We start from the raw sequence: 22380 nt of genomic DNA, 5'->3' as shown, positions 1-22380 counted from the left end.
TAATTAACTCATGTCCATTTTGTCTGGGTAAATCAACAAAACATGCAAAATTTAATACTTTCATACCATCAAATTCGGGACCTACAAGGATTTCACTACAGTTCATGACACTGACAGCAAAGTAGAGCAAAGTTACAGTACAGATCTAATAAAGCAAACTCCGATTTTCGGTTAAGGCCAAATAAAATATAAAAGTAAAAATGTTTATCTGGACAATATTTAAATCAAAGTAAAATTTGGGCCAATTGATATCAAAAACCTGGTCAACAGATTAAAGGTTACGCTAAAGGTGTAACAACTGTAGAAGCTACCCTTATGACTAAATGTTGATCACATTTGGTAAGAATTTGTATCATCACAATATCACAACAAAGATGAAATCTAAGTAAAGTGTATTCAAAACTTAGGTTACCATGTCAAATATAAGAAAAAGCTTATGAACACTATAAATGCTTTGATTGTTTTAACTTAGTCAAATGAAATATAGCTTGAATGGTTTAGGGTCGCATGGGTTATATAGATTTTATAAATATCAACATAATATTCAACATCAGCGCATTCAAAATGCAATGCCAATAGGTTTCATATTATATATATTGACTAACATCAATGTTAATTATGATCCTGGAGTCTTTACATTCCGCACTCCAGGGACAACATCCTTTTAAACATATCGATAGACCAATAACTACTTATAACTTATTATATTCTGAACGGCCTTGTCACTTAGGTTATGTAAATTGATGCCTATGTTGTAAATGCATAGTGATTCTCTACAGCAGTTGTTTAAATGTTGTTCAAAACGTTCCAGTAAGATGCATGTATTGATCATCAGTAGTACGTTGGCATATAGGTGACATTCACTCCTTTTTGTTAATCACTCCTCTTGTTTTACATTGCACTCCTCTTTTTTCTATCTCGTTCCAACGACATACTTACCTGAGAGAACAACCTACTAACTCGAACTCGAGGGAACAGTCAGCTTAGTTGAGTGAACGATATAGAAAAAAACAGGAGTGCACAACTAAATGAAAGAGGCGTGCAATCAAAAAAGAGAGGTGCAGTAAATATATGAGGGTTGCATTAAACAAAAGAAGAAAGAATTTTAACTATCTCAAGGGAACGACTTACTAACTCTTGGGAACGAGTAAGATATGTTGTGGGACAACTAAGTAAGTTAAGGGAATGATCGAGATAGAAAAAAAGAGTGCAAAACTAAATAAAAGAGGAGTGCAACGAAACAAAGAGCGGTGCAGTTAAGTGTTTAATGCACTTTCTTTTATTTAATGCACTGCTCTTTTTTCATTTAAATCCTTTTGGCACACGTATTACCTCTCAATATGTATGAAAACCTATAGTGCCAAAAAAACGTAAGTGCTTTTAAAGCTTTCTTGCAGTCATGAAAAGGATATAAAGCATTCTGGCATACAAGGGATTTCTCGATAAGCACTTTGGTTCTGTCGGATATATTATGTTGTATACAAGATATGATTCCAGGGAATAGTGCAAATTGAAGAGTATTTGAATAGCTTTCTAAATGTGCAAAAAAGTGATTTTTGATAAAAAGTGCACTTACCAAGTTCTGGCTCTAACCCCTCCATATGTTATTCAATTATTAGCTCGGCTGTTTTTGGAGAAAACCCGAGGTATTGTCATAGTCAGCTTGTCGCTTCTGTCGTCGTGTCATCCGCCGTCTGCGTTGTGCTTAAACCTTAACATTTTGTTAACCTTTTGAGCATTGGCTCTAAAATCAAAGTGCTTCCACCTACAACTTTGAAACTTCATATGTAGCTGCACCTTGATGAGTTCTACAGGCCACACCCATTTTTGGGTCACTAGGTCAAAGGTCAAGGTGTCGATGACCTCTAAACAAAAATAAAAAATAAATGAATTCTTACAAGCTTTCATTTATTCAAAAATGCACCCGCAGCATTGGCAACCGTTATGTGGTGCTCTTGTTATGCTCCCCCAAAATTTATTTTGGGGTGAGCATATAGTCGCCGCTTCGTCTGTCCGTCCGTGTGTCCGTCTGTGCACAATTTTGTCCGGGCCATTTCTCAGCAACTAATGACCGAAATTCAATGAAACTTTATGGGAAGCTTCACTACCAAGAGGAGATGTGCATATTATCAGCGGGTTCTGGTCGGATGATTTTTCACAGAGTTATGGCCCTTTAAAATTTTTGAAATTTTCCATTAACTGTACATAAAGTGCAATTCTTGTCCGGACTATTTCTCAGCAACTTATGACTGGAATTCAATGAAACTTTATGGGAAGCTTCACTACCAAGAGGAGATGTGCATATTATCAGCAGGTTCTGGTCGGATGATTTTTCACAGAGTTATGGCCCTTTAAAATTTTCTATAAAAAAAATTCTTGTCCCCCCAACTACTGTGCCCTCAAGACGTTTCCTTTTATCTGAATATATAGTGCAATATTGTGACAAAAAAACCTTTGGAGCATCACCCGTCTCAGACGGTTTCTTTAAGGTACCTGTTAAGGGTACTTTCCCAATTGGGAAAGTTATATAATTCCCTATTGCTGTCTGAAAAATTCCCAAACGGAAGGAAAGCATTTTATGCAAGTGAACAAATAAATGAGCAATTAAAGTGAACATTTCAATCAAAAAGGCACGAACAAAAATATATTTAAATGGGTTTGTGCAGTTGAGTACCAAGCAATTTAAAAGACACATAATTCCCATTCTGAAGATTTTACAATGCAAATTGTCCCAATTACCTGATTTTCAATTGGCTCGATACCAGTTCTTTTCCCAATTTGGGGGTAAAACCCACTGACCCTATCAGTGTTAACCCCTTCCCACTCAGAAGCAAAGTGAAAATGGCTTTTGCAACCAGCATAAAACCAGAACAGCCTGCAAGTTACTCACAGTCTGTTTAGGTTTTATGCCTTTTGATGCACATCAGTATCTAAGGGTTGAAAATGAAGCCTTTAAAATTGGAATCTAGTAAGAAAGGTCTTTAATTAAATTAAATTTTCTGAGGGACTACAAAGGCGTGAAAATAGATATCTAAAGGCAAAAGGGTTAAATTATCAGGCTAGGCACGTATGAAACAAAAGCCAGGCGAGCCTTGCCTTTCTTTTATTCTCAACCTCATCCTATGTATTACACATTGATAGAACAGTTTTACGTTATTTTATAAATATTGATGATTCTCATCGTTCTCAATTCCAGGAGACAAGATATTCGCTGGGAAGACGTTTGTTTTGTATGGCTTTGATGAAGAAGGGATCCCGGCCCTGACAGCGTATATCAAGGAGGGCGGAGGTAGGTAGAACTTTTAGATTTATTAGGATAGGGTATATAACCAAGATTGCTTGATGGTTGACAACATTTGGCAGTCACATTTTTATGAACCCGGTACGGTGGCATATAGCAGTCGCACTGTCATTCTGTCCATCAGTCTGTTCTCCGTAGGTTTTTTATGCAGTGCTTTAAAATATTTAGCTGATATGAGTGTGCCTACATGAAGTGTAAAATTCGTTCAGGTTGGTTGATTTTTGACGAAGATACAGACCTTTTAGAGATCTAAATTTTTGCCAAGGGAAGTAATAAGCTTTTAAGGGAGGTAATTTTAATATGCTATTTCCCAGGTACAGGTCATTTTTGAAAAGGGAACTAATATTTTTCGAATGGATGTAATCCAAGGTTGGAACTTCTATTAATAGAACGTAAAAGGCATGGAGATTTGAGACAAAAGTGTATGAGAAAATTTTCTCTATAATAACCGTTTTCCATATGTTTTGTATGCAATGCTTTCAGATATTGAGATGATTTTTGATATGCGAATGTACATACATGCCCTGCAGATGATGTGTGAAATTCATTCAAGTCCAGTGATTTGTAGCGAAGTTATGGGCCTTGGACATAGAAATGTTTTTTTAAAATTAACGTTTTCCGGGATGTTTTTTTACGCAGCACTTTCAGATATTGAGCTGATTTTTGGTATGTGCATCTAACTACATGCCCTACAGATGAAGTATGAAATTCGATCTGGTAAATTGATTCGCAGTGAAGTTATGGGCCTTGGACTTAGAAAATGTCTATATAATTACTGTTTTCCGGAGTTTTTTTTATGCAACACTTATAGATATTGAGCTGATCTTTTGTATGTGAGTCTACCTACATGACATATAGATGAAGATGTAGATTTTTGGGATGGACCGTAGTTATGGGTCTTGGACATAGAAATTTTCTCTGTAGTAACTGTTTGTCCGGAGTTTTTTCACCAAACGCTTTCAGATATTGAGCTGATGCACAGTCTAGTCTGTGACGATACTTAGTGAACATGCATTTAACCCTTTCAGTGCGGGAACAAAATTTTGAAGGCCTTTGCAAACAGTTTGGATCCAGATGAGACGCCACAGAACGTGGCGTCTCATCAGGATCCAAACTGTTTGCTATTCTGATAATACTCTTTGAAAAAAATCGAGGAAAATGCTAATTTTAGAAATTAAGCCAGGGTTCGCCAAAACTTGAAAAATCTGTCAGTCATTCGGACTGACAGACTTGAAATTTTTGTCAGTCCGAATCAGTTTCTGTCAGTCCCACTGTCCGACTAAACTATAACAGCAAAACACAACAAAAGAGAGTACCTTTTTGATGTTTATTGGTTTTGATCACATTAAAAATACAATAAAAACATGTCCAAAGTCGATATAGTTAAACAATTATTATATTAATAATAAACCACATATAAACCAAAGGTATTCTTTTTAGACTTCTTTTTGTCAAACTGTTTTTTAGCCTGCACAGCTCTACAAATCCGTGTTCTTGAAAAGTATATAGGGTGACATCCAATCAAGTTTGACTTAATTGCACACACCCATTCACACTACTTTGGATGACTTCAATTTCTGTTTATTAGCCGATTTCACAAGTTCTATAACAACACCTATTATTTAAATATTTTCTCTTAGCTAAGCTAGGTGGTTGATTTCCAGGTTCAATTAAATGAATGTCTTTCACACCTATTTCTTGATAGAAAGGCCCATGATAATTACCACCATCCATTCTTGTTGTCTGAAATAACACAAAACATATTGCAACAAACGATCAACAACAAATCAAAACATAAATATACCTATGTCCGAATTTAAAATATCCGAAATATAGTACATCGGTTGAAAAATCTAATTTTGATTTCAGAAATAGTTGGTGTGTAAATTAAAATATATCCTTCCCAGAACAATATAATCATGAAACTATTTAACAGAAATGCTCACAAATGCCTGTTGAAACAAGTTTTCATGCAGTGTTTGTTGTGGAGAAATTAAATGGAACAAATAAAATGGCGGACGCACTCGGTTGCTTTTTTTAACAAAGACCTTTGATTTTGAACTCACATGTGATAGTCAATTTTAATCCAACTTTAAACATCAAAACATCAAAATGAAGGTAAGAAAAAAATGATTTTGACAGAAGTTGAATAAAAAGCATTTACCTTCTATTAATCCAATAGCATATTATACACTTTGAGTGATCTTTTTGAAACCATTTTTCATCCGATTGTGTCGGTCAGTCGGACCGATTATCTTAAATCACTTGTCGGTCCGTAGAAAAATTTGCCGGTCAGGACCAGCGGACCGACGGTTTTTGCGAACCCTGTAAGCAGACGACATTTTAGCAGACGACAAATTTCCCAGCATGCAAAGGGTTAATCTCCTTTTCACAGAGCGAGGCTCATATATTATTGGTTGTTTGTATACACAGGTGTGGTGCTACAAACATCAGACAGGCATATCCCTGACTATGCCATTGTGCCGATGGACGGTTTTCCTGTAGACTGGACTGTGATCAACATCGTGACTAACACCTGGATGGTAAGACTTTTTTTTTAGCTCACGCGCGCACAACATGCTGATGAAGAGCTTTTGTGATCGCCTTTTGTTCGTTGTGCGTTGTTTTGTTGTTAATTGTATGTCATGTGCATGAGGATTCAACATTTTTCTTGTCAAGACTCTATAGAGGAAAAATGAATTGTCCAATGTTCATTGATACTTGGACAGAACTTTTGTCCCAATGATTTCTTGGCGGAGTTTGAAAATAGGTTACAGGAGGTGAAGAAATAGGTCACAATGTCAAATTAAATAAAAAGCTTGTTAGCATTGTGCAAGTGGAATATTCAAAACATTCTCTTTAGCTAACCTGAGAACTGTGTTCCAATGTAGTGATAGAAACCCATTGTTATCAAAAATGAAAATTCGATTTTATTTTCAGTTGTATTTTTATTTTCACCTGATAACAATATGCATGTGTTCTCAAAATGTTTGACTTTCTTTTTTTATTTCGCAAACTTACATTGATAAATGAGCCAAATTCTTGGAAAACTTTGCTTAACCCTTTGCATGCTGGGAAATTTGTTGTCTGCTAAAATGTCGTCTGCTGAATTTCTAAAATCATCATTTTCTTCACTTTTTTTCAAAGAATACTATCAGAATAGCAAACAGTTTGGATCCTGATGAGACGCCACGTTCTGTGGCGTCTCATCTGGATCCAAACTGTTTGCAAAGGCCTTCAAAATCCGGTTCCAGCACTGAAAGGGTTAATGCATATTCCTTAAGTGTCTTCCAAGATTAGCCGCTCAGGGACGACATTTACGCCTAGACTGGATTTTCATTTAGAAGATACTTCTTTTATATGAAGAATTCCATAAGGGCAGCAATGAATCTGTTTAAGAACTTCAAAATCACAAAAAGTCGCAAATGTTCAAGTGTAGTGAATTTATGTCGTGCTTAAATAACCTAACTGTATTCGATATGGCTGATTTTGGGTGCGAAATTTTTGCCTTCTTACAACCCCAATTTGACTAGGTCTAACCAGTTTGCGACTTAGGCTTTTGCTGTACAATTTTTGACCATTGTTTATAACAATTGATCTTATTAGTGTCGATAAATTGAAATAAAAGAGACGATTTTTTACATTTAATTTTTATTTAAAAACCGCATTTTTTCCATGAGCGGTTGTCTAAGGAGTTTGAGTGTACACAGTGCCCTTAAAGAAAATATTCAGATGAAATTAACGCATTTGTTTCCCTTGTTTACACACACTAGAATGTACATATAAAACATGAAGCAATATTTGGTTGTACATAAGACATTTTTTTCTTTTGATGAAATGGTGGGCGGGGTTTGTGTGCTAAAAAATCAGAAGAGTTTGGGATAAATTTACTTAATGAAAAACTCACTGTCCTATGTAATATTCATTTAACTTGAATGTTATTACCATTCAGAAAATGGATGTTATAAGAAGGAAACAGAAAACCATGTTAAATAATGGTAAAAAATTACTAACTCATCAACAGGATTCAAAGTAAAAGTTCTGATCATGCACAGATGTTCAAGCCATTGTAATACAAAATATATTTTAATTCACTTTAATCTATACAAAATGTCATGAAGCCAGTGTCACAATTGTCAAGACAGCAACCCCTTGATTATTGCGCTGATTGGTATGATTCAAATTGAATGCCTTAACCCTTTGCATGCTGGGAAATTTGTCGTCTGCTAAAATGTTGTCTGCTGAATTTCTAAAATAAGCATTTTCTTCGATTTTTTTTTCAAAGAATACTATCAGAATAGCAAACAGTTTGGATCCTGATGAGACACCACAGAACATCTGGATCCAAACTGTTTGCAAAGGCCTTTAAAATTCGGTTCCAGCACTGAAAGGGTTAATGCCATGGGTCATCCTCAATTAGGATCCAGCGATACACAATTACACGATGGCGACCTCTATGATGTGTAATCGTGTAATGGATATGGGTGTCCACCTTAGCTACCAGGAGTTAACCTGTTCAATCCCTACTATGGGAGCATTATTTAGATCTCCCCCAAAGACACAAAGTACTAGTTCTACGCCCAGAGCGTTTAAAATAAGTAGTTAGTACTTTCAATGCAATTGAGCGAAAAAAAAGGTTTAAACTAAACTTCCTTATACACAATCTGGTTTCAAAGTGGTCGCGTGTTCATTCTAGATTATGACCTGATTACTTATTGTACTTGATTGCAATTCATCAACTGCATGTTTTTATAAGAAAAAGGCTAGTCTAAATTGAATTGCTTCTTATAAGCAACACTTAACCAATATACTGAATGACACTTTGCACAATGTTTTTATCTATTGTTCATTTAGTTACCAAGAAGTTACTTTAATTAGTACACGTATTTATAGCTATTGCATTGTCATAATCGCTACAAGTGGGAGTGTGAAACTCATTTATCGAATTAGTGCTTTAACTAAGTATCACCATGAAGTATAGATGTTCAAGCAGGTTTTTCTCCTTCTTAGAGACCCGCCTATTTTCAGCCTGTTCCCCTAGACGTATTTTTCCCCTCTGACATCCCCAAACAATCTATAAAAAAAATTTAAGACAATATATTTTTTGGAAACCTTTAATTGGGAAATTTTTCGGTCCAAATTGGGAAAAGTATTTGCTTTTATTATGCTCCCCCAAAACTTTTTTGGGGGGAGCATATAGTCGCCGCTTCGTCTGTCCGTGCGTCCGTCCGTGTGTCCGTCCATCCGTGCACAATTTTTGTCCGGGCTATTTCTCAGCAATTAATGACCGGAATTTAATTAAACTTTATGGGAAGCTTCACTACCAAGAGAAGATGTGCATATTATCAGCCGGTTTTTGTCGGATGATTTTTCACAGAGTTATGGCCCTTTGAAATTTTCCATTAACTGTACATATCTTGCAATTCTTGTCCGGGCTATTTCTCGGCAACTAATGACCGGAATTCAATGAAACTTTATGGGAAGCTTCACTACCAAAAGGAGATGTGCATATTTTCAGCCAGTTCTGATCGGATGATTTTTCAGAGAGTTATGGCCCTTTGAAATTTTCCATTAACTGTACATATAGTGCAATTCTTGTCCGGGCTATTTCTCAGCAAATAATGACTGGAATTCAATGAAACTTTATGCGAAGCTTCACTACCAAGAGGAGATGTGTATATTATCAGCCGGTTCTCGTCGGATGATTTTTCAGAATTATGGTCCTTTGAAATTTGCCATTGTACATATAGTGCAATTCTTGTCCAAGCTATTTCTCAGCAACTTATTACGGGAATTCAATGAAACTTTATGGAAAGCTTCACTACCAACAGGAGATGTGCATATTATCAGCGGGTTATGGTCGAATGATTTTTCACAGAGTTATGGCCCTTTGAAATTTTCTATAAACTGTACATATAGTGCAATTCTTGTCTTCTCCCCAACTACTGACTGGAATTCAATGAAGCTTTATGGGAAGCTTAACTACCTTGAGGAGATGCGCATGTTATTTGTGGGTTCTGGTTAAATGATTTATTTAGAGAGTTATGGCCCTTTGAAATTTGTAAGTTGCTAAACCATCCATTGTATTATTTTGTCCAAAGTTATGCCCCTCAAGACGTTTCCTTTTATCTGAATATAAAGTGCAATATTGTGACAAAAAAACCTTAGGGGAGCATCACCCGTCTCCAACGGTTTCTTGTTTACATTGGGAATGGGGCCAAATACCTTCCCTGAATTTAAATTAAAAAACACGCTGACAAATGTAGTAAAACTGAGTATTTATTGACAAATTTTGAAAAGAAATCACTGACTTGGAAGTGATAGTTAACATGTTTGTTGGAAAGAAAAATATGGTCATGAATTTGCCTAGCAAGAGATGAGGATTTGGCAGATTTCAGTATTTCAAATAATTGAGTGCTGAGGCCACTCCAAATTGATCTGTTGGTCGGCACATTTGCCCCACATATTTTTTCAAAATGGAAAAAAATTACCACTCGCACTCATTTTGGTGTCCTTCTGTAACCATAGCGCATGTATTTTTTTTAATTTGTGAAAGAAAAAAAAAACAACGTGATCTGTCAGAAACGATTTTGATGCTGAATAGGAATGACAAATATAGTGTTTTGTAACCTTTTTAATCGATAACTGCAGACGCTAAAATGTTTGATCGAGACGACCAGAAAAAAATGGCTCCCTGCGCGAGCAGTACATGTTACGCTGTCGTGATCGTTTTAACAAATTGCGGTGAAAAGTTGCTGCTGCCAACCCTTTAAAATATAAACAAATCTTTTACGTTCTGTGACTTATTTGAATGTGTTTGTTTACGTTTGAACATGCATCTATCAGCAGATACCGTTAAAGCATGTTTAATTTCAAACAACATTGGGACACATGAAGTAAGTAAAACAAATTCATTAAATGCTTGTTCTAAAAGTTTCATAGGGACAACGTTTTATCATTTTTAAAATACATGGTTGACAGAACATGTTTAACAGCTTGGTCCGTGTATTTTAGAAACATCAAATAAGTTCTTTGTAATGTATACATTTATTTCAGAAAAATACAATACCGTACTAGCCATCGATAGGCCCCTTTTAAAATAAGGTAGCAACAATGGATTATACGCATGACCTTTGTCCGACTGTCTGTCATTATCATTTTGATGCAGCGTTTTTTTTCACCTGTTTGGGAACAGGTCTTGTCCCCTAGAAATTGGGAATTTTTGAGTCGCGAAATCCTTCAAATTGGGAATTTTTGCGTCGTGAATCCATCAAATTGGGAAATATAAAAAATCATACAAATACATCAACTGGAATCTATTTTATGTAGTAAACAATGCTTTTATACACTATCAATGGCATTCTGTGGTAGGGTAGATCATAAGTCTGTATAACAAATACCAGTTTATTAAAAAAAAAAAATAAGAACTGGTTTTTCAGATAGAATTAATGGGTATTGCCGCAATCTAACTGAAAATTTTTTAAAATGGCATAAAGCCCAATTAAACAATTACTTTGTGTGGCAATTTGAGGTAAATTGTCTAAATTGAAAGGACCAGCAGATGACCATTGTTATAATGGAAAACAAAAAATTAGGTGGAAAACATTGTGTCAAAGGGTGACGTGCTTATTACAAGCCTTACCAACTGGCTCGGCTGAAAATTCTCGAAGGGTACCATCATCGGACCTCATGGAGAATTTAATTTTCTTTGGTTCAGGACGAAACTCAAAGTCTTCAAGACTTTTATGCTTGGCTGATTTCGTTTTGTTCACTTTCTTCAAGAAGTGTTTTGAATTTTGACTCATTTTCTGGCTATTTATATAAAAACCACGATGCGAGTGTGCAAAATCGTCGGAAGTAGTTGACTTTTTAACTTTGCCGCGAGTATTTGAAGAGTAAAACGAGATTTCGGATTTCCATATTTGGGTTTGTTTACTACGTAAAGACGTCGCTATGAATAAAACCAAACCCCGGGAAAATATTTTGTCAAAGTCGGCATTTCGAAATATCTATCATTCTTTTCGGATAAGGGTTTTATTTTGTATATTGAATCTGTATTTAACGAGAACGTTTAATAAACAACTGTCACGAACATGTGAAACATTGTTATCGAAGCGTACAAAACAAGGTCAATTTTACTACTATTGCCTTATTTGGTTGACTGTTTCCCCGCCAGCATTCAATAATGCCGCATTATGTATGCCAGCCGGGGAACAGTCAACTTGGTAACTAGGTGGCTCCACCTATCGGAAGTTGCGTCGGCCTCATTCTAAAAGAACAACAACAACCACAACAACAACCGTTTCCTTTAAATACTTGTTTACTAACCGCTGAAATAGTTTTGAGACAAAAAAGATAGTCTATTTGGGATTTTCGAATCGATACGAGGCCGTTTTTATATAAACTATTTGGGATAAGACTGTTTTCTAAATTGGGAAGGGTCGTCGGCAATTTTGGGACCAGGTCCGGTCCCGATTGGGAACAGGGCCGTTTACCGGACCCATTCAAAGAAGGAAAAAAAACGCTGTGATGATTGTCCCTCTTTAAGTGCTATTGCAACATGGTATACCTTTTCACAGCTTGCAACATGGTATACCTTTTCACAGCTTTCACTGTTTGAAACTTCAAACAAATATAAGCAGCAGTAGGTAAACATGTGTCCCTCACTTCAATGATATGGTTTACATGTATTAAGGGTATTTCGTGGTCAAAGGTCATATGCAACTAACTCCTATAAACATGAGGTCGATATAATTATATTCTTTGTATAAGAATTGATTTGAATGTGAAATATAGCTGTTTAAACCTGTATCTCTTGATATTGCAATATTTTTCTATCGACATTTGTTTTTTTTATTCTTTGCTCTTCGCTCGCTCGAGAATTTTCCTGTTTAAAAAAAAATAAAAAAAATTTGCTAGTCTCTTCAACTTTTTTTCAAAAAAATCCGTAGACCAACAAATCGATTTGGAGTGGCCTGAGTGTAAAATAACTTGTTCTTGAAGTAATGTCAACCTTTTAATTGTTTATTGGTTGAAAAAAGTAAATTTTAAACAGCAAATCAATCTCATTATATTGTGTAGCTGATCCAATGTAGAAAAATATTGCATAATTAAATTACCTTTTGCCTTGAAATTTTTTTTAAAGCGGTAAAATATGTTAAATTGATTATTTAAGACTTTGCTTGTTCTTCCTCAAAATCAGGAGTTTTCGTGTGCATTGTTTTCCCGATTTTTTTTTTAAATATTCTGGAACTTCAAGGCACTTTTCGTGCTCAGTTAACCACACATTCCTGAGTTTTGTGCCCTATAACCGAGCCATTGTTATGGCAGTAAGTGTTTCATTTAAGGATTGTTCAGTATTGTCCTTAAAATAGCAGTATCGTCCGCAAACTGGGACATTTAATGCTCAATTCCATGAATACTTATTCCTTTCATTTTCTTGTTATCTCTCAATACAATTGACAACACTTCAGCGAAGAGGATTAAACTATAACTTGAAAGGGCATCTCCTTGGGTGCAGCTTCTTTCACATTGTGAATAAATTAGATAAGTAGCCACACTGAGAAACAGCTGATTTAGAATCTTAATATATTACATGAAACCAATCCCTGATGTACGACAAAAATTAAAGAAGGAAAGGGTATTGTGTACAAATTACCATGCCAATCAATCAAATGCTTTTTTAAAGTCTAATAAGAGAACTAACCCAGGCAGTGCCTTTTCTATAAATCCAAAAGTAGGGAGGGGTAAATTTACCCCTCACTTTGAAAAATACAGGGCTATGTTTTTTTTTCAGAAACATGGGGCAATTATTAAATACATTTTAATACACCTTAGTTTTATTGTTTAATTGTTTTACCTTGAACATTATTTCATACTGTCAGATCAGTGAAATGCTGTTAAATAAAACAGCACATTCCGTGCTAAAAAACGCAAATTTGTTTCCACATGATATTTCTGTATCCTTCTAAATAATAAAAAAAAAACATGTACTGATTTGAATGCCTTTCATGATATGCAGGGCTCAGCGTTAAAAAGTTTTAATACAACAATTGATACACTCACTCTTTCCATGCGGATGACGTAATGGTATAACGTCATGATTTTCACGCGCTTGTTATCGAGCCAAAGGATAAAAAAAAATGAATGAGAACTGTTTATTTGAAGCGATAAATTTTTAACGTGAAATAAACATTAAAATTCTGAGGTGTGTTTTGGATAACAAATTTAATTTGGTCTCCTTCGAGACTTCAACAAAACGTTTACAGTTGTGTGTTATGAATTAAACTATAATGTGTTAAAACGCTTGACATGTCAAATAAATGTTTTGAAAATATCGACGAAATGCACAAGGATTTCACTCGGTTGCAATCATCCGTGTTCTAAGTAACTGGCCACGTTTTCATCTTGAAGGTGTACACCGTATGGTCTGATAAGTGTGTTATACTGGAAGGTATAACAAAGCCAACAAACTGCTACAAAACCACGCACTAATAGCAATTACATCATGCGTCCTCTGCATGATTTTACTGCAGGTATTGACTGCCTATGAGTGCTGTCGCTCATTCAAAGCGTGCGCTCTTATTGGCCAATATCCATTTTTCCAACACAACAACTCTTCGCCTTTAGGCGAGCTTTAGTTTTGTCAAAGCTTAACATACAATTGACAATCGTAAATCGGCTCTCAAAATTTTCGTAGATATTGCTTTGATCTTAAAGAGTACTCCTGGATATATAGCGCGCTAATTTTCTCGCACACGTGCTGAAAATGTGAGCGATCTTTGGAAAAATAGAGCCAATCGCGCAATTGCGTCATCTAGAATGTGATTTTCTTACTAGCTTGAACAATATGTAAAGTAAGAAAGTAGAAAAATTTCCAAAAACAACAACAACAACACACATGTACAATAAACTATGTGTAAAGTGAGAAGGAAAAAAGAAAAACAACAAAACAATGAAAATACATTAATGTTGAATAATAGTTCTCAGTATAAAGACAAACATAGTTTATTTTACATTGATATTTTGTACAATATCCAAAGACGCTATGAAAACTGCAGACAAACAAAACACACTGATAATTGTTTTGTTTAGATTGACAGCATTGACCCGGCACTCGTTAACTTCACTAGCATTTTACAAAGTATGGATTGAATGTTCCCCATATTTACATTCAGGATTATGCTTGCAAGTTGTGCACGAGTTGTGTAAGGCCATGACAGTCTATTTAGTGAGAAATGTTTTAATTGATTAAAATGGCTTGGAGTACACAAATTAAATGATTTTTTGTAACGTTATTTAATACATTTAGTTTATGACTGCAACGATTTAACAACACATTACTTCAGTTAACAAGTTTAATGACACGATTCCAATATATTTTGCCTCCCAATAAACATTACAAAAATGTAAAAGAATGCATTAAGTATTCACTAACAGATCTATTTAATATATTATATATTTAAAAAAGTGGGATAGAAAGGCCGCAGCGTTAAACAGAAAACACAGCCGGTGGTAACCACACAAGCCCCGAAAGATCGGCTATTCACTTGTGGAAACAATGCTACTTGAAAAATATGCCTACCGGGTGTGGATGAGCACACGTTAAAATTACAGACGTGAAGTAACGCTGTTATAGCAGCAACACCGCCTGTCCAAAATAAAAAATGCTATTGCTAATCAAGCGACCGAACTAGGAAAAACCATATACTTGACTGGGCTAAACCTAGTTCTGCCAATCGCTTGACCATTGAGAATAGCTCTTGCGATCACACTTTATGATGACTCTTTTAATATCAATAATCGCTACACTTGCGATCACACTTTTACTTGACTCTTTTAATATCAATAATCGCTACACTTGCGATCACACTTTTACTTGACTCTTTTAATATCAATAATCGCTACACTTGCGATCACACTTTTACTTGACTCTTTTAATATCAATAATCACTACACTTGCGATCACACTTTTACAACCAGCGATACCACCTTTTCTCATACTTACTCCGAGATTAAAATACCAATAATCGCTCAACCAGCTATTTGACACCTAAATGTTTTTCCCCTATGGTATTGCTACTATTTTTAAAGCGTTAATGACTTGGAATTACCAAAAAGACTAGGTTGATATACTATGCATGTAGCCCAGAGTCCATTCGAGAAATAAATGTTTTAGAATAATTGCGCATGCCCATCCGACCCCCGGCAAACAGAATTTTCCAGCACTGCTACAGGAAGGCAAATAAAATAAACGAGACATATATGACAATAAAATTACCAGACATATTTAAAATATAAAAAAGGCTCATATGACAATAAAATAACAGACATATTATATTAAAACATAAAAACCGACAACAAATTGAAAGTTCAAATATGGTAGCAACAAAAACTATCAAAATTCCTGTGCACTATATAAACACAAGACAGTGCGTTGGTCACCGGGAAAATGCATGTTCACTATATAAACAGGGGACAGTGCGTTGGTCAGTTGTAGCACTTAAGACATTCCAAGCGCCGTGTTACTCTGTCCGTCGAAAAGCGCCCCAGTTGTACAAGACCAAGGTTGGCCCGATCTTGATCGTTTTTGAGGATGTTGCCTGGCCCCAGCACCAAAATGGGCTTGGATGTCGGCCATCGGATTTTAGGAGCCCGCCAGGAGTGGGTGTAAATGTACTGGAAATAAAGGACTTGCCGGCAGACTCATATAACTCAAATGTTTAGGTCATATGTGTTTTGTTCTGAGAAAATTGGGCTTAATGCATGTGCGTAAAGTGTCGTCCCAGATTAGCCTGTGCAGTCCGCACAGGCTAATCAGGGATGACACTTTCCCCTGTTATGGTATTTTTAATTTCAAGGAAGTCGCTCCTTGCCGAAAATCAAGTTTAGGCGGAAAGTGTCGTCCCTGATAAGCCTGTGCAGACTGCACAGGCTAATCTGGGATGACACTTTACGCACATGCATTATGCCCAGTTTTCTCAGAACGCGGCTCATATTTCTGCAAGATATGGTTTCAAATTGACTCTGTGCATCTTAAACTGTGGATGTCTGACCAGTCTTGATATTGATCAGGGTGCGGTGGGTGGGGTTTTTTGGCGATCTGAACGCAAGCACAGGCAATTTGCAAAAGGAGGAATGATGTAATATCACGTGGTAAGAAAAATGCGTTATTCTATTGTTCTAACGAACCTGTCCGAGGCATAACGTACATAACGTTACATAACGAAACAGACAAAAGTATTCCGTAATCATATATCTATAAAACCAGCAAACAACATTCGTTTCCGCAAAAATTAATATTAATTTATATTCAGAAATAAATAAGTCTTATTCATAAAGGTAAGTTTAGCTTGGTCTTTTAGTTTTAAACATTGTATTACCAAATGAAATACCAAGTCAAAGTATCTTTCGACACGGCCAGGATTTATGAGATGTAGGGATGCTAGCACCTCTGCGTTTGTTTTTGTCAAGACCAAGTTGATATAAATGCCTGTGCTCTTAAGTAGTTTTCCACTCTTCAATTCATCATATTTCATTTGTTGACGCACAAATTTAACAATCACAGATCTATGTTTGTTTGGAATATACTTCCTTAGTCTGTTAGCAACATAGATGTCTTTGCATTCAAGCTGCACGTTTAAATGTTGACTCATTATTTTTATGCTCCTCCAAAATTTATTTTGGGGGGAGCATATAGTCGCCGCTTCGTCTGTCCGTCCGTCCTTCCGTCCATGTGTCCGTCCGTGCACAATTTTTGTCCGGGCTATTTCTCAGCAACTAATGACCTGAATTCAATGAAACTTTATGGGAAGCTTCACTACCAAAATGAGATGTGCATATTATCAGCGGGTTCTGGTCAGATGATTTTTCACAGAGTTATGGCCCTTTGAAATTTCCCATTAACTGTACATATAGTGCAATTCTTGTCCGGGCTATTTCTCAGCAACTTATGACCGGAATTCAATGAAACTTTATGGGAAGCTTCACTACCAAGAGGAGATGTGCATATTATCAGCAGGTTCTGGTCGGATGATTTTTCACAGAGTGATGGCCCTTTGAAATTTTACATTAACTGTACATATAGTGCAATTTTTGTCCGGGCTATTTCTCAGCAACTAATGACCGGAATTCAATGAAACTTTATGGGAAGCTTCACTACCAAGAGGAGATATGCATATTATCAGTTGGTTCTGGTTGGATGATTTTTCACAGAGTTATGGACCTTTTAAATTTTTGAAATTTTCCATTAACTGTACATATAGTGCAATTCTTGTTCGGGCTATTTCTCAGCAACTCATTACCGGAATTCAATGAAACTTTATGGGAAGCTTCACTACCAAGAGGAGATGTGCATATTATCAACGGGTTCTGGTAGGATGATTTTTCACAGAGTTATGGCCCTTTAAAATTTTCGATATAAAAATACTTGTCCCCCCAACTACTGTGCCCTCAAGACGTTTCCTTTTATCTGAATATATAGTGCAATATTGTGACAAATTTTTTTTTTGGGGAGCATCACCCGTCTCCGACGGTTTCTTGTTGCCGTTTGCTAAGGTACTGCAATGAACGTTTGGTTTTCCGAGTCATATGAGAAGCCAGATATACGGATATTTGGTCAGATAGAAGGAAAAGCTTTTGAACACTCATGAGGTCACATTATTGCCCAATACTTGTCACTCTTGGTCTGAAGATTACATGTAGTTCTAATGTTTTCTCTGCAGAGGAACATATGATTCTGCTTAATTGAAAAACATCACTACCACGAGGCAGGGAAGTTTTCCTTATCTGGTCATAATAAAACTCACTAAATTTTTCATTTAAAAAATATGTTATGATATCTAAACTGAGTTTAATAGGATTGTGATTTGTTATGAAACATGGCCAGAGCTCCAGATAAGGTTTTGTGAAATTCTTAACGTTACAATCAGATTTTCAAAAATAATTCTTAACTCTGAAATTTTATTCTTAACGTTACTACTAAGTTTTGGATAATAATTCTTAACTTTTCTAAATGACCTAAAATAAATAATAACGAGTGTCATCGTATAAGATCTGTTCTATAATGTCTTTCTTAACATTCAACTTCGGCTCACTTTGCGTACAATATGTTAAAAGAGCGGTTTTTTTGCACGCTTTGCAGTTTTTTTAGGACGTCATCTGGGCGAAGCCATTTTTTTGACAGATAGACTGTACACGCCGCTTTTATTGGAAAAAATGCGCTTCGTTAAACAAACCCGATAAGCATTCTATATAAGTACCGAAAAGATCTTTAATACTCGAAAATAACTCAATAAAAATCGATACGAACCGATGTAAACATAATATTCGTAACTTGTTTTTGTAATTCTTAATAGTACGACCAGATTTTAAAATAATTAAGTAAATGACTTGAAAATAATACTTAATTACGAAAAATTTTGACTTTAATATGAGGGGTTCAAGATGCAACTTTATAGGTAGTAAGCTCGCAAATTGTTTGAAAACCTGTTCTTCAAACTTAACTGCCAAGGCCTTCCAACAAAGTAGCATGTGGTTGTTACTTTAGATAGAAATTTCTAGTTTTAATTTGTGAAATTCTTATCCACATGATTTTACAGACGTAAATAAAACAGGAATTTAACTACATTTTATATACATAAATATATCAGAATTTTATGTTGAATGATACTTTTGTTAACAACAAATCAACAGGAAATAGAAAGATATTGCCAATTATGTTATCACTTAAGCTGCAATAAATTTTCTTTTGTTTTTGAAGAAGGTACTTTCGAATTAATTGTTGTAAAGAATACAGATATATGGTCTTTTGTTTTTGGAGGGGGTACTTACAAATTAATTGTTTCAAAGAATACAGATAGATGATTCTTGTTAATACCATTGTTACAAAGTTAGCCTGGATGCTTTTTTTATTGGTTCCTTGAATTGAGATACTTATTCTTTGTATGCACGCACAAGCCAATTGTTTAACAAATCTTTGCCACTTAGGCCAGTATTGTTTTATGTCACATGACCGGTGACACAAGTACTTTGTTTACTAGGGTTAAAACCTTGCAAAAAAAACTTCAGATTGATTTGTATTTGACTTTGTTACACTGGACATTACTTGTTGATAAACTTTGGACAATAGCTAGATTAGTGTGTTTTGTTTAGTTTTGTTTAGTTTGATAATTAATAAGACAAGATACCTTATTATTTGAGTTAAATCAAAGATTTAGACATCAAAAGCTTCAGTGGGCAACAAAATGGCAACCTTTTCGCAACCCACTATTGAAAAAGGATCTGACATGGTCCTAGACTTCTTGTGTTCGACCTGCGAAGAAAAGAAACTGGAGGAATCAGCTGATTATTATTGCGAATCCTGTGTGAAGTTTTTCTGTGGAAAATGTATTGACATGCACAGCCAGTTGTTTACGCAACATTCCCCTCATGGAAGAGGAGATATGAAGAAATGGCCAGTTGCCAAGAAGATGGAAGATTTTCTTCTTAAATGTGATGTTCATAAAGAAGAAAACAATGACATGTTTTGCGAAGACCATAGCCAGCTGTGCTGCAATAAATGTGCTATTCTGAATCACAGGTATTTTTTTTATCTCATTTGTCTTAAAAACATTAAAGACTGAAAGTGTATGGTTTTAAACTGCTTTGAAATGAACTTTAATACTTATCCAAAAAATTAGTGTAAAGAATAGGAATAATAAATATGTTATTTGAAGAAACCGCCATTTCTTGCGCTATCAATAACCAAATATTTCATTGATGAACTTCTTTTTAAGTGGGTAATTTTAATAGTCTGATGCACTTAAAACCTAACTTTGGTTTAAGACTACACACATGAAACTAAACCACGCTTGAGTCTAGTTTGAGGTAAATTATATAAGTTATCATTTTCCTGCATTAATTAAACAATTAATAAAGATAATCAATGAAGATTTTTGTTACTTAAAATTTCCAGATTTGCAAATGATCAAATTGTAAAAATTAAATACTTTGCTTAATTTATGAAAAATTTGTTTTTATCAAAACAATATGATTTTTTTACAGGACATGCAAAAGGGTGATTCTTTTATCAGACTTGGTAAAAAGTACCCCCACAGACCTCAAACAAGTATCAGTTACCATCCAAACTACTTTGGCAAAACTGAAGGAGCTTCAAGAAAACCAGGAGGATAGCATTCAGTCTCTGCTAAGTTCATATGATGAGCAGTTACACAAAATACAGGAAAATCGTAAAAAAATAATTGCAGCCTTAAACAAGCTTGAACAAAAGGCAATGCAGGAATTGAAAGATACACTGACCAAACTGCAAGCCCCTCTTGATCGGGATATCGACAAATGTTCCACTCTTCAAGATGAATTAAAACAACTTGGAGAAGCTATTCACGACATTGGTGATAAAAACAAGCAGGAACTATCTCTTATAGCCAGCATTAAATGCAAGGATAAAATTCAGCAGTTTGAAAAATATCAGAAGGAGAACTTTGTTGAAGTAAAATCTTCAATATCTTTTCAGCCTAATAATGAAATTGTGGAGTACCTTTCCAAGTTGTCAGGTCTTGGGATGACAATGACAGTGATGCAAAATCCAGACAAAGTAATTAGGATGGGCAGGAAGTCTGAGTATGATGTACGCACAGAAGGTGAACTCAAATGCAGTATCAGAGACATACGTGTTCTTTCTAGTGGTCAGGTCCTAGTTGTAGACCTGTTCAATAATAAGGTCAAGCTGTTGAGCCAAACGTACCAGGTGGTGAGTCACTGTAGTGTATCTGATGAGCTCAATTATGAGCCAATGAGCATTTGTCAGATCACTCCCAGTGAGTTTGGTATTGCTGTTAGTCCAAAGAGCGAACGCGGTGATGTTGATTTAGCTCCTTCAAAGATCCTTTTTATCAAAGTCAACAATAGCCAGCTGGTGAAAGACCGAATACTTAAATTTCAACATTACTGTAATAGTATTGTCTACCAAAAGGGAGACCTGTTTGTAACCTCTTGCAATGCTCTGTTCAAGTACAAACTGAGGGGTACATGTACACTTGTCAGCAAACTGCACGAAGATAAATCAGATAAACGGACAGGTAGGTTTTATGTAGGATTTGTCTTTATACACAAGAAATGTATTATAAAGAGTCATTAAGCATATGTAGAAGTTAATTTTTACAGGAGTAAGAGACTCAGAGATCGGGATATTTTTTTTCTCTGGGATTACTGCCCCATATATGAAAACAACAATGGGCGCTTACAAAGTTGAATGGGCACTTTGCAATAATGAATTGGCACTTCTCAAGATTTATTTCGGGTAAAAATTACAGACAATAGGAAAATCTGAGTGTCAGTAATATTGCGACCCCATCAAATTTATTTCCAAGTTTGTCACGCAACTATATTGTTTAACATGTTAATTATATTAAACAAATCCGATATTATAGTAGATAAAAATAGTATTACCTTGGAATTTGATAATTAGTATAAATAATCCAATAAAACACTGCCATTATTTACGATATATATGTTTAGGAATTTTGTAAACACGGGCGTACGCCATAGAAACTGTACAGAAAGTTTGTAAATCGGAACTAATCGGTAAATCTCGGAAAATCATTGATAAATGTATTTGTCATTTCAATTCTTAGGGCCGAGTAATTTCTGCAAATCTGAACACAATTTGCGTAAAACACTTGCTCAATTATCCGTTCAACTCCACCTCGTTCACTGCAAAAGGTTCGAAGGTGGAGCTATGCACGTGCTATTATTCAATTGGACAATTGCCATTGAGGAACAAACACACGATTGGTTCCGCATGTTGATTGCTAGACAAAGAAGCCAATTTTGTCGGTGAGAAATTTGTCGCTTTATTGCTTCAGACAGTAAGCTGCTTTCCTTTGATGACGTCAAACTGCCAATTCACACAGAGTGCAAATTTTTGAAAGACTTTAACTGTTTACAATTCCAGTAAAAAAACACTTGCTATCATGAAACTTTGGATTAAATTATCAAAATAAAGCAAAAGCCAAGTTGACAAATATTATTAAATTAATTCGCGTCAGTTCAAATAAGGCGTTTTGCGTTGTAAATCAAAG

General features: G+C 35.4%; 2 protein-coding genes across 4 annotated transcripts in view; both read left to right on the top strand.

Annotated features, from left to right (window-relative positions):
• The window catches only part of LOC127859526 (D-ribitol-5-phosphate cytidylyltransferase-like), a 204189-nt gene that overhangs the window by 75629 nt on the left and 106180 nt on the right, over positions 1-22380 (top strand). The window lies entirely within an intron of this gene.
• The window catches only part of LOC127859747 (DNA topoisomerase 2-binding protein 1-like), a 67553-nt gene that overhangs the window by 12947 nt on the left and 32226 nt on the right, over positions 1-22380 (top strand). The window contains exons 2-3 of the mRNA XM_052397255.1: positions 3197-3289; positions 5735-5844. Of these exons, the coding sequence (XP_052253215.1) occupies positions 3197-3289; positions 5735-5844 (203 nt within the window). The remainder of the gene's footprint in view (positions 1-3196; positions 3290-5734; positions 5845-22380) is intronic.

Source organism: Dreissena polymorpha, chromosome 15, assembly GCF_020536995.1.
Source record: "Dreissena polymorpha isolate Duluth1 chromosome 15, UMN_Dpol_1.0, whole genome shotgun sequence".
In the NCBI taxonomy this organism is placed as follows: domain Eukaryota; kingdom Metazoa; phylum Mollusca; class Bivalvia; order Myida; family Dreissenidae; genus Dreissena; species Dreissena polymorpha.
Note: the sequence above shows the minus strand (reverse complement) of the source record. Positions and strands in the feature narration are given on the sequence as shown.